The 14,067-nt window shown below is 35.1% G+C and overlaps 1 protein-coding gene across 2 annotated transcripts in view; it reads right to left on the bottom strand.

Moving 5' to 3' along the window:
* Positions 1-5,542: 5,542 nt before the first annotated feature.
* Positions 5,543-14,067, bottom strand: part of LOC149411682 (retinol dehydrogenase 12-like) — a 29,222-nt gene continuing 20,697 nt past the window's right edge. For both annotated transcript variants that reach the window (XM_089646611.1, XM_089646610.1), the window contains exons 2-3: positions 8,745-9,030; positions 5,543-6,764 (exon numbers count right to left, since the gene is read on the bottom strand). In XM_089646611.1, the coding sequence (XP_089502737.1) occupies positions 6,037-6,764; positions 8,745-9,027 (1,011 nt within the window). In that variant the 5' untranslated portion in view covers positions 9,028-9,030 and the 3' untranslated portion in view covers positions 5,543-6,036. The remainder of the gene's footprint in view (positions 6,765-8,744; positions 9,031-14,067) is intronic.

The raw sequence follows: 14,067 nt of genomic DNA, 5'->3' as shown, positions 1-14,067 counted from the left end.
TGTTGATATCCCACATGGCTACCTAAAACATAATATCCATCAGGAGTAATATCCGTCTAATATCTTTATTAACACCTCGACTCCGGTGATGGGTCTGATTTGACCCAGTGTTTTTTAAATAAAAGATTTTGCCGCAAATATCTCGTTTAGGCTAATTTCCTTTTTTCTATTCTTTCATCAAATATTTACCCACATTTCGACTCAAAAATGATTAAAATCGGACACATTTTAAAAAAGTTATTAGAATGATTGTGTATAAAAACACGCAAAAATTCCATTTCTTCTCAGTTGAATTCGAGCAGCCGACGAAACAGCATATCTCTTGCTCTGTCCTTCCGTCTTTGTCTCTCACAGTCCCGCGCAGATGTTGTCAACCATTCGGGCACATTTCTAGTATTGTGATTTTTGTTTGTGACTTTGTTTAAAAAGCCTTTTAATTTCATCATTTCAGCCGGGTCAATCTGGACCCACCATTGCCGCATGTGTTTTATTTTGAACCTCCGGGTATTACGTGTTAACAATTATCATACTATGAATTGGGAGAGCAGAATAACATTCAATGGAAAGTAATTAACTCATTGTGTTATCTCCAGTGACAGGTGATGTCAGAAGAGACATTGGACAACCATCAACACTCTTCTATAATTCTTTCTTCTCGTTCTCTCAAGCCATATGTTTCATACGCTAAGCAAATCTTGCAATAATTAGTTTTAATATAATGTATAACTCAATTGGTAGCCTATTCCTCTTGGAATGCTATGGCTTATATATGCCCGAAAACTTCAGCCGTATCCATCATCACTACTTGTTCAAGATACCACACTGCAGAATAGATATTCTAACACAGCAAAGAATGACAAGGGGAATGTTGCTATTGAATAAAATTTCTAAAAGAGTAGATATATTATTTAATGCCATCTTTCCATATGTTAAGGCGATGCCATACGTAGTAATGCAAAATCATGTGTTTTTGGTTTGAAAATTTGGTCGCCTAGAAATGTTTCAGATGCTTTAATTAAATACTGCAAGTAGAATACATCTTGGCCTTTGAAATAATCGGGTATTTTTTAGATTAGTCTTTTTATAAGCCCAGAAAAAAATAGTGTAAAAGCCTATGAAAACTGCTTTAAAGTTCAAAATCTCCTACTTACGAACTCATTTTCGGTTATGATTTTATTGTATAATGTGGCAAATTAAGTTGTTTATAAAATGATAGAAAAAAAATTAAATATTTATGCCTGAACATCCACAAAATAAAATAAAAGACACTTTTTGGCAATGTTTTTTTCTTGCATAAATCAAAACAGGCGGATGGTGTTAAGCGGGAATTTAAACCTTATCGCCATCTACGTAAGGGTTGTTATTGATCGCGGCTCAATTTACAATATTACACGACGTAGTGCATCGCCTTAAGGGTGTTAAAATAATAAATCTTTTACTGTTAAGGGGTTGATTAATCTGTCTTGCAGTAAATTAAATTTAAATGGGATAAGTGGGATTGCACTAAACTTCTGGAATTAAAAAAAATATTATTGTTATTCAGTTTCATAGTGTTCTTTCGCAGGCTAGCCACCTCGAGAACTTGATTAGGACGAGAGATGCCCACATTGAAGATCTGGTCAAGAACATGTCGAGGAAATCTCTCAGGTCGCGGAAAAATGAAATATCTCTGATGGACACCAAACCGGAAACTCTTGTGTCAATTTTAGCCATAAACGAGTACACCTCCATTGTTGACGAAGAACTAAATAAAGAAAATTCAAGAATTAACAGTTCCAACGACAGTTGTGAATCAATGAATGACTTGATAACTTTCATAGACTCGTGATTTGTGACTGTGTTGATGTATTTAATCTCACGATTTGTGTGTGTATTTTGTTAGTAATTTATTTTTTAATGTACATACTTTGGAAAAATAATAAATAATATTGGGTTTTACTAATTTTTAACCATTTAATTGCGGATAATGTATATAGACGTTTTAGTATACAGGGTGTATCAGAAACACTGACTGTACCCAAAGCATTTTAACCAGCGATTCCTGAGAATATTTGGAGTAAAAATTTAGATGTCATTTTTCCTGTCCTATGATACTGTTTTCAATAAATATATACGTAACAAATTATTTTTTTCTATCAGACGTCGCCATTGATCTCAGTGCAAGTCGCAAAGATCACGTGGTACACGCTCTGTCTCATCTGTTACAGTGCTACTGAAATGAGACGGAATGCATATCACATGACATGCTAGGTTGTACCTACCCAGTGGCGAAGTGTGATGGAAACACATTTTTTGTTTTTAATTGTATAACGAGACAGCAAAATGACATATACGTTTTTAACTCCAATTCTCCTCAGGAATCACTGGTCCAAATTCTTCGGTTACCTTCTGTTACACCTGTATAAAGCCGTTTTAGTATGTACAGTTTTATTTATTTTAATTATTGAAGACAATATTAGGGATTCTGTTGGGAAGTAAGAGTTTCACAGATTCACTCATAGAGGGCAGTGTTCACTAGTCGCCAGGACCAGTTACAGACAAACTTAGTGTTCTCAGATCTCATTTAGCCAGCTTCTAGTTAGGTCGACTATCGAGTCACCATTGTAATACGCGAAGTATTAATAAATCCCTGATTTAACACAAAGAACCTATTATTTAAAATCTCCTTCCACGACGAGTTGGTGTTGTTTGTGGGAACACAACACACATATTTTGGATCGAAAATTTTGGTGTACACTTCCTACAGAATTCCTTGCCAAATGTTGCCAAGTAACAGCCTTTGTTTTATCGTAATTAATTTTTGAGTTACTATGCCATGTTGCGCTTCCTTCTTCTTTAGCCAACGTTTTGGACAGCTTTGTCCATCATCAGGAGAACTGTTTGTGGGAACACAATAGATTCCTAAAAGAAAATTTTAAACGGAAAATTTAGAAAAAGATTCGGTCACATCTAGGACTTGAACCCAGGACCCTTGTCTTGCTGGGGCACCGCTCTACCATCTGAGCTAATGGGACCCTATCTCCTTCGGTCATATTTAACTGCATCATACTTCGAATAAGAACTACTAACATTGTATTCATTTTATCACTGCACATTTTTATTGGCTGCTATCTTTATGTATGATCGCAACATTCAACTCCAACTAAATGCAATCTAGACGGTGTCTTAGATAAATATATCTAATTTTTATTTGCGACATCTATTGACTTTTTCTGCAAGTCTAGGATGGATATTTTATTTTTGGAATAACTTAATGAGTAAAACCTCAAATTGTAAAATTTAATTATTGAAGACCGTATCTTTTTCTGATTTTTCTTTTCCAATTTTCGTTTGGGAATCCTTAATATTGTCTTCAATAATTAAATATTACAATTTGAAGTTTTACTCATTAAGTTATTCCAAAAAAAATAATTTATTTAGGTAAAAAAATAATCGCTTTGATGATAATTTCAGTGTTTTAATGCATTCTTGTTGTTTGATATCATGCCATAAAAATTATTTGTGCTTTTATATGAAATTTGTTAATTCTAAAACAACCCCCATACGTGTAATAAGATCACATGCTGCATAATCAGCAGTTAAAGGGTTATATGCAGAGATGTGCAAAATGGGTACCCAAAACCATTTGAAATGCAAAACGGAAATGGGTCAAAACTTTTCCATTTGAAAATGCAAAATGCAAAATGGTTTTTAGAAAAGCATTTCAAATGCAAAATGCAAAATACCTATTTTCAAAATGCATTGAAAATGCAAAATGGTTTCTCAGGTTAAACAATTAAAATAATTATAGATTTTTTAAACAATTTTGTCATTTAATAATGGACATCAATGTATAACAAACATATTACATGATGGTAAATCCAAAAACACCACGACTACAGATTATGAAACCACAAAAAATTTGCGCGGGACTAATGTTGCCAACGTATAAACATAGAAACTGCTATCTAACATTTAATATTACAGCGTCATGGCTCCATGTTCAGTATTTGAATCAGTTTTTTTGTAATGGTATCACTCAATTGCCAGGGCTCCTACCAGGGAGCAACTTGACAAATGTAAATTATCTCTCATAGCGAGGTTGAGGACCGACTGATATTTGGGGCTTATGAAAAAAAGATGAGTGAAGACTGTAGGAAGAATGTTGCAAAAAAGCATTTAAAATGGAAAATGCATTGAGAAAAGCATTTAAAATGCAAAATGCAAAATGGTTTTTAGAAAAGCATTTAAAATGCAAAATGGAAAATACCCATTTGAAATGGATTTATTTCAAATAAAGTACATCTCTGTATATATATAATATATTATGTACCTACACAACACACCATATTTTTTAATAGCATACCCGTAGCTGTACGAAATATGAAGATAATGAAGAAATACACATTCGCGGACATGAATTAAACAAAATTGAGAATTGAAATTCATTATATAGAAAAAATTAAAGCTGCTCGACTGGAAAAAGTCACTTTCTAAACTTATTTAGATACTTTCTAAACTTATTAAATATTTTTTTTCAATTTCTGATATTTTCCTTATAACTGAACAATACAGTGACAATATCTAAGAACTGGATTTTTGGACTTGGCGATATCTGCTTGCACCACGATCAATTGTGCCAATGTATCTACCGTCTTGATGAAAATATGGCTTAGATATGTGTGACGCTGAATACCTGCCATGTTTTGGAACCAACAGAGATAAACGCTGAATGACAGCCGTGGTGAGCTTTATTAAATGGACTGAGCTAGTTTCAAAGGAATAAGGTGAAAATTGGGAGATAGCTTAGTAGGTATTATGGCCTTAACCTTGTGGGAGCCATACAGATCATCTTTGAATCAGTAAAGGAGGTCCTAGAGTTAGAATAATTGACAAGAAAACAAGTACAGGGTTTTCCAATAAGAGGTGTTATTTTGAACAGCCCGCTATTTCGGTAGGTGTTACTATTGAAGCTGTCAATTTTTGACATTTGACAAGTAGAAACTACGCCATTAATAAAAATGGAACGATACACGCTTCAACAACGCATTGAAATTATTAAAATTCACTTGAGTGAATCAAATGCAAATCATCTTGAGTGATGAGGCCCATTTCCAACTCGGTGGCTTCGTCAACAAGCAAAATAGTCACATCTGGGGCTCGGAAAACCCAAGGGTTATTGTTAAACAGCCTCTCTATCCTCAACGTGTGACTGTTTGGTGCGGTTTATGGTCCGGCGGAGTCATTGGACCTTACTTTTTCGAAAATGAGGTTGTAGCAACAGTTACGGTGAATGGATCGCTATCGAGAGATGATTAATGGTTTTTTATGGCTGAAATTGGATGGTATTGATCTGGACAACGTTTACTTTCAACAAGACGGCGCTACGTGCCACACAAGCAACGAAATCATTGATCTTTTACGATTGAATATCAAAATAACACCTCCTATTGGAAAACCTGTATAATGTTGATGAAGCAAGTTTCACACACTTCATGAAGTGTATGGCATTAGAGTGTGCTTAGAGGAGATGGATGATTATTTCGTTAAATAATAAAACACATATTTTGAAGGTATTTTTAATTTTTTTTTTTTTTTACAAATCAATTTATTTCATACACCTAACCTAAGCACCTAGTAAACCTACTTACAACTAGGCTCTTTTATATCAGTTAGTTTCAACAATAAATAATGATTGATCAGTACAGCATGAATAAAATAGCAAACAGTAAAAAGCTACCTCAAATAATGTAAAAAAAATAATATCTGCAAAACTCAAGGTTCGTTTCTAATTATTAGCAAAAGAAATAAAATCTCCTAGCTATGACAACAAGATGTAGAAAATCTACCCGCCATCTCCTTCCTCCTCTCCTTCTACTTACAAACAGTACCGAATATTATAAGTACTTATCTATTCTCATTTAGGCCTGACAGCTTATTATATAATTAAAATTCTACTGTGATTGGGCCTTCGTAACGTAAGTTAGCTCATTGAATTACCGATACTGCTTAATAAAATAGTTCACGACATCTTTAAACCTAACCTCGAAATGTAGCTTAGATTTTAGGATCAGTCGGTTGCAGCTTGGCCAAGTCCTCTGACAATTCCCACAATTTCTTAGCCTTAGCCATATCGCTGGCTCCGGAGTGCACATCCCTTTCGACGCAGTCCAAGAAATACCTTCCGGTGACATTTTCAACTTCCTCGGAAACTGCGCAGTACACGGATGTCTGGCAACCTTGAGCTGGAGTCTTAAAGAAACCCTTGATGATAAGACTTAAAGGCAAGTTCAATGGGAAGGGAACGTTTCTCCAGATTCCAGAATCTACCATTCCGGGATGTAAGCAGTTAGCCGTGACGTTTGTACCTTCAAGACGCCTAGCTAGCTCCTTTGTGAAGCAGATATTAGCGTATTTAGAAACGTAGTAAAGATATGCAGGGAATGTAGTTGTTGGGTTGGGGTTTTCGAGGTTCAGGAACGCTAGACGATACAGTTCTGATGCCACAACCACAATCCTGGCTGGAGCGCTCTTCTTCATCAGGTCAATGAGCAAATGAGTGAGTAGGAATGGTCCGTAATGGTTTGTGGCCATGGTCGTTTCTAGACCATCTTCTGTTGTGGTCTTCTTGAAGGTCTGGGCATATCCCGCATTGTGGATGAGGACATGCAACTTCTGCTCGGTCTTAATGACTTCTTCGGCGAATTCCCGCACTGATTTCAGCGAACTGAGGTCCAACTTCATGACAACGATGTTGCTGTTCTTGGAAGATTCGATGATTTCGTCTAAAAGTAAAATTAAGAATGATTAACATAGTTTGATTTTGAATGAATGCTTCCTTGACGGGAAGATACTTTGGGAGCTACATTGTGGAACCATGTCAACGATGTTAAACACCCAACGATAAACCCGGTGTGTGCCGCTTATACTGTTGTTTGTACATACCAAACAACTACTGCCAGGTGCGGCACCACTAGGGAATGCAATCTAATTATTCAATTATTAAATCTAATTATCCCGAAATACCGAGAACCCGCTGACATTTTGCGGGACTAATCTCGGTCGAAAATTTTGCAGGATCCCGCTGGACTGGCGGGATTACAGAGAAGCTTCTACAACTGCATCGACGTCCAGTTCTTCCACATCAGCTCATTGTGAACCTCAACCATCAACAAATAAAATCACTGACCATTTTTCAAGCGAAAACAATACTGTCGAAAAGAGGGTATCACGAATGGTGTCTAAAGATGGTTTACCATTCCGAGTTTTCTTTTTTTGCGATTTGCGAGATTTTTTTAAAGCCGGGGGTTTTAACTTACCAACATCGTCTAATTCTATCAAATTAATGGTTATGAATTACGGCAAGACACTAAAAATTATGGTTATTCAAGATCTTTTAAAGCTGAAGGAGAGCAACTACAGATTTACCCTCACTTACTCTGAATTACTTCGAGTCCGGTGGATTAAAAGGCACATACCTTCAATTCACTTACAATGCGCTAATGACTATTGTGCCAACCAGCGTGGAAGCTGAACGAGCTTTTTCAGCCGCTGGCTACCTTGTGTCCAATATCAGAAGCCGTTTATCAGATGACACAATTAATACTTTAACTTTTTTTACGAAATTTCCCAAATAATGTTTAATTAAACTTATGATGCTCATTGTACAAGAATATTGTTTATCATGTGAAAGTTATTATTTAAATTTCAGTTTCAGTGCCGGCAATCCGGGCGTTTATTTTATTTTCATTTGTGTACATAGATTTATTTTACCCACCTCACTAGACAAAGTCTGTTCCGAGGCGGGTATGTTATGTAAATTTATGTCTTATCTTATTCTTTGCCAATTTATGACTTAAATTTTACCTATGTCTAACTAAAGGTATACCTATTAATAAATAATTTAAAATGTCCCAAAGAACTTGTTTTATTATAGGTATAAATTTAAAAGTCTAAAAACAAGGTTGGTAGATCGAGGTATTAGGTCTTTATTATACGATTGATTAGATATCTAAGTCCACTCTGCTAGATCCCGCAAATACCTGGATCCAGCGGGACTAAGATTGTTCAGTCCCGCAAATACCTGGATTGACATTTTCTTGCGGGATTGCATTCCCTAGGCACCACGATCTGCTATGCATACTACCTACATACCAGAACAGACGTATTGGCTCAGCACAGCATGACACTTACTGTTACTGCTGTATAAAAGCTCTCGATATTTTCAACATATTAGTGCTGACAAATTACGCCATACGTATCAAAGCATTTTTGGGCGGTGCCTATATCACCATATCGCTCACCATACAATCCCATACAGACCTGTCATACTTGACAGATATGCCGTGATCTGCTAGCCAGGCGATTTTTGAAAATCAATTTAGGGAGCTGCCGTTAACACGCTGTTGTCAGCTACCAAGGTCACAGATCCCGTACAAAGAAATGATATTCCGCGGCAGTTCCCAATTGATCTGATCCCCTCTCCTGCCCTTGGGAGAGGTAGATTAAAGTGAAGCGTGACACCTCAACATATAATCGGTATAGGCCACGCCCAAAAAAAGCTTTGATGCCGATAGTGTGGTTTATCACTTGCATAAACAATGAAGGTTTCAATAAACAGGCAAGAATGTATCTTAAACGATGTCATTCTGGTTAATTTTTGTGGTATTTTTGTTACTGTTCTTGTCCAATAAATAATAAATGGGCGCAGTCTGTTCTTCACGGTAAAAAATATTAATTAGAAATTATTAAATTTAATTTTGTACCTCTAGCCTTATTGGCAGCATCCAAATTCCTGCACGCCATGATAACACGTGCTCCCCTCTTGGCCAGATTGAGTGCTGTCTCCTTTCCGATGCCCCCGTTGGCCCCCGTAATGATGACGGTCTTTCCTTCCATCTTGGCTGGGCTCCTGCACTTGCCGCAGGTCAGGTAAGCGTACAGACGTAGAGCTGCTAGAACTGTGACAACGCTGAACAGGACTAGCAGGAAGATGGCAATTAAAGCCGGCACCAGGAAGTATAGGTAACTCCAGTCCCACCAAGTCATTCTCTGTAACAACAAAATAATAATGTTTAAATGAGATAAAAAGAATTTGGCATTCTCAGACTATAAAAATATTACCATTAGTTATTTCGGCTACTGGCATTATACCTAGCTCTCTCATTAAAAATTTAGGCGTATTAGATCTATCAAAAAATTTAAATATAAAGATGCAAAAGTCGGTCATTTTGAATACATGTAGGTTAACGAAAGATTTTTTAAATATTTTTTTGAGGGATCAGTAGGATTTATAGGCCCTGTTAGAAGTTCTACCGAGCCGAACCCTCTGATATGAAAATATCTGGAGTCGGTGAATTATTTTCCCATTTGATCTCTGGTGAGTTGACGTGTTGTTCTTGTATTGTTTTGTATTTATTTTGCTTATATAATGCACTTGCATAATGTTGATTGACTAGATAAGAGGTTCCCAAAGTGGTCTATATGGACCCCCAGGGGTCGATATCGGCTTGCTGGGGGTCTATGTTAGCGAGAAAAAATTTGGGGGTCCACGAGATTCAAATGGGGGTACATACGAGTGGACCCCCATTTACCTCAAGTCAACATTTAGGAGTTCCGTAAATGACACAATAGACTGAAAAATTACTTGATATTTGTATTTTTATATTTCGTAATTTTTTTAATTGAGGTATATAAATAGAGTCTACGTTCCTTTTCTCGTCAGAATTGATATATTCAAGCAAAACATTGCACATTGGAAACCGCGAATTTTCCTAGATTCCCAACTTGTTTTTGAAAAACGTTCAGGGTAATAATGACGTTCAGCATTTAAATGTACTTCACACAGACTGCAAAACTAAGTTTGAGGACATTTTGACTGTGGAAGTGGAATGTTAAAGAATCGGATATCATATGACAAGAAGAACTGATCTGAATAAGCGCTAACAAAGAACTTAAGGGGCAGTTCTGTAGGGCCAGCTACAGAAAGAAAGTCCCGTTGCTTATCCTGTTCCATTTCCATTTGGTGTAATACCTCACAAGGGTGCCCCTGTCTGCACAATGTAAAGACAGAGGAACTATACCGCCACCCGGTTGTTGGACAGGCAAGGGAAAGGAATCTTTTAAAATATATGGGAAAAAATAAATGATTATCACATGGGACGTTAATAGTTTTAGGAAATTTCAATATTCGGTAGGCAGGGGGTCTACGTAAAATAAATATTTGGCAAGTGGTCTACGGGACAAAAAAGTTTGGGAACCTCTGGACTAGATGATCATTTGTGGAAAAGTGTGTGGAAGGGTTTAGTTTTTCCTATGGGGAAGATTTAACCCGGACAATAAAATCGGAAGTTTAAAATTTTTTAATTCTTGCTAATAAAAATTTATATCCTCTTTTATTATGGGCCGGTATTTTAATAGTTATTAAGTTATCATTATTATTATTCATTTTTTTTTGGAATAACTAAATGAGTAAAACCTCGAATTGTAATGTTTAATCTTTGAAGACAATATTAGAGATTTAAAACAAAATAATATTATTATTATATTAGATTAAATAATATAATATAATAATAATAACAACAATATAATATTATTATTATATTTTATATTATTTATAATAATCTTTATAATAATAATGAAGATTATTATTATATTTTTATTCCAGGATCTAACCTCCTCACATCCTGGAATAAAAATATAATAATAATCTTTATTCCAGGATGTGGGGAGGTTAGTGCAATCCCACACATCCCATAGAGGATATAAGTACAGATAGTATTTACATATAGTAAAATAAATAAAAAGAGAATAAAAAATTAAAAGTTAAATTGAAAATGAAATTAAATTAAAGCAGAGAAGCACGAGAATCCATCGGATCTAAAAATGAGATAATTTTATTTTTATCTAGAACGGTTTGTTGTTTAGTAGTTTAGTTAGGTACCTATATGTATTTTCTTATTTCTATTATCCATCTTATTAATCCAGCAAATGTCGTCATCGTAATAATAATTATAAAATTTCCCCTTTTGCGTAGTTCGTTAGTTGTTACCTATGTACAGTTGTACACATGTATTTACGTGATACGAATAAATTATCATCTATTAATTTTGCGGTGAACAATAGATACGTTTACTTAACTATTTTATATAATATGAGTTTGCATCTTGTAGGAAATAGTCCTTATTATACTGTAAATAGTAATAATACCAAATCACAATAATTCCCAATATAATAATTATTATTACACGAGTATCCTGGGTAACGTAATTTGATACCACATAATGAGAGATTCCATATAAAACACTGTTTTCTTTAAATTAAACATTTAGCTTAAATAGGTAGGTACATAGACATAATATCTATGGTAAGTACCATTTTTTGTATGAATGTCATTGAAGCCAAATCTAGGGCAGCCATCTTGTATGACAAACTTTTGAAATGATTTGTATGAAAAGTGGGGCATAATGAACTATTTTTGTGTGTTGTTAATAAAGTTTTAACGGCTTATGGTGTTTTGGATAGTTAATGAGACAATGAATGGGATGTCATTAAGGCGATGCCATACGTAGTAATGCAAAATCATGTGTTTTTGGTTTGAAAATTTGGTCGCCTAGAAATGTTTCAGATGCTTTAATTAAATACTGCGAGTAGAGTACATCTTGGCCTTTGAAATAATCGAGTATTTTTTAGATAAGTCTTTTTATAAGCCCAGAAAAAAATAGTGTAAAGGCCTATGAAAACTGCTTTAAAGTTCAAAATCTCCTACTTACGAACCCATTTTCGGTTATGATTTTATTGTATAATGTGGAAAATTAAGTTATTCATAAAATTATCGAAAAAAAATAAATATTTATACCTGAACAGCCACAAAATAAAATAAAAGGCACTTTTTGGCCATGTTTTTTTCTTGCATAAATCAAAACAGGCGGATGGCGTAAAGCGGGAATTCAAACCTTATCGCCATCTACGTAAGGGTTGTTATTGATAGGGGCTCAATTTAAAATATTACCCGACGTAATGCATCGCCTTAAAAAATTGAAGTAGGTTTTGAAATTTTTCAAACATCTTTCCCCTCATCCCGCGGCTTCAAATTGTTCTCGAATAGCTCCGTTTATGGCTTTTAATATTGTTTGTCAAAAAAATTTTTCAAAGTAAAATTAATTTGAAAGGTAATTTTTTTAAACCTGCTAAAACAGCACAATTTGAAGAGTTTAGTGGGTGTTATAATATAATTTCTCTTTTTTATAAAAAAAAATATAAAAACGATATTAAAATCAATTTTTTGAAATCTCAAAAATGACGAAATTGTGAGCTTCCGAAGTGAACTTGGGTAAAACGTATGCAATGGTATCTTATGACGTCACATAGTGATAAAAAATATTCTGTATTTATTATATGTATATAACTATACTGTGTCAGGCAGTTAGCAGTCCACAACGGAGTGCTGGTTCCTACCCTGATGTATGGAAGTGAGGCATGGAACTGGCAAAGAAAGGATGAAAGTAAATCGAATGCTGTTGAAATGAGATCCCTGAGGCGTATGTGTGGTAAAACCATGTTTGATCGTGTGAGGAATGTGGAGATCCGCAAAGAGTGCAAGGCTGGTGTAAGCGTAATGAGTGAGATTAAGAAAGGGAAGCTTAGATGGTTTGGGCATGTAGAGCGAATGAGCGAAGAGTGTAAGAAGGATATATTATGCAAATGCGAATGGTGGCAGAAGTCGGGGACGCCCGAGGAAGACATGGCACGATCAAGTGAATCAGATACTCGAGTCGGGCCATGTCAAGAGTCAGAATAATAGAAGAGTATGTATGAGACGATGTATGAATGTGAATGAGGCAAGAAGTGTGTGTCAAGACCGAGTTGTTTGACGGTACGTCCTCTCTGCCTACCCCTGCGGGGATACGGCGTGATGGTTAGTTAGTTAACTACTGTGTCAGTAACAATTTTTTTGTATATTTTAAGTGAAAATAGATTTCAACTGACTCGGTATAATTAATCCCCTCCATAAGTATTATGAGCAATGAGGAATACATATGGTAGTAAATCCCAGCATTTCTGCACTGAAATAATTCCACTTATAGTATTAACTAGTGGAAATCAGAAAGCTTATCAATGCAAGCAATTCTGGACAATCAAATTAAAAAAATTATTTTGTCCGGGGGTAAAGTGCACTAACTTCGGGATGTGATTCTACATGATGGAAGAACTTCTGTCTTACAATTTAAACAAATTTAAAAGAGCTTTGTTTAACAAAATTGCTGAAATACCTATTTTAAAACTTAGAAAAAGTAAGAATTTTGTTTGTATTCTTTCGATATCGTGTGCATGAATATTGTAATGTGAGTTCCAGACAGAAGAATTGTACTCAATTCTATAAAAGGAAAGATGTAACTTATTGTTGAAGTTATAAATCTCAATATTTGTAAGAACTTGTTCTTTTACTTCTACCATAAAAACCGTTGAAGAGATTCTTACTAAATTTGCAGAGATTTCATCTCTAGAGTAGTTAACATCCTTTTGACGGCTTTTATCTTTGGTATATTCAAAAAATCAAAATGTTCTGTCCGCAGCATGCATATACGATTCATTGTAAAAAAATCGCTGTAGGAGACAACCCCATTGTAAAAACAACCTAAAACGTTACACAACATGCCTCTTCTAGGTAATACCTACCCAATTTATAAATTAAAAATGATTTAACTTCTATTAAAGCTATGCAAGCACCTATTATGTAGATCGTTTCCATTGCACTTCAAATTTCAATTACCCGTTTACAAAAGAAGTACTAAATATATCCCTTTTCATTGATTTCTTACGAAATAATGTAATATAAATACAATAAAATTTTTCTACCTTGACTTTGAAGAGAAAACTGTTGCTGTCTGTTTTGTAATCATGAATCAATTAATAACAACATTAGAGTTTGTGGAGACAGGCCCGCCCGCTAGCCCGCCAGTACGCCCCCGTCTGCAAAACCGACCATGCCTCCCACCCAGTATTATTAACCAGTTGAAATAGCATTCATTTTTGGAAACTAGTTACAATTGCTTGAAGAACGCGTATTTAACCAGGGCTGGTCATGTG

Source organism: Hesperophylax consimilis, chromosome 25 (assembly GCF_061612785.1).
Source record: "Hesperophylax consimilis isolate HC1 chromosome 25, BYU_Hcon_1.0, whole genome shotgun sequence".
NCBI classification, from domain to species: Eukaryota; Metazoa; Arthropoda; class Insecta; order Trichoptera; family Limnephilidae; genus Hesperophylax; species Hesperophylax consimilis.
This window is presented reverse-complemented; position numbering and strand designations above follow the sequence as displayed.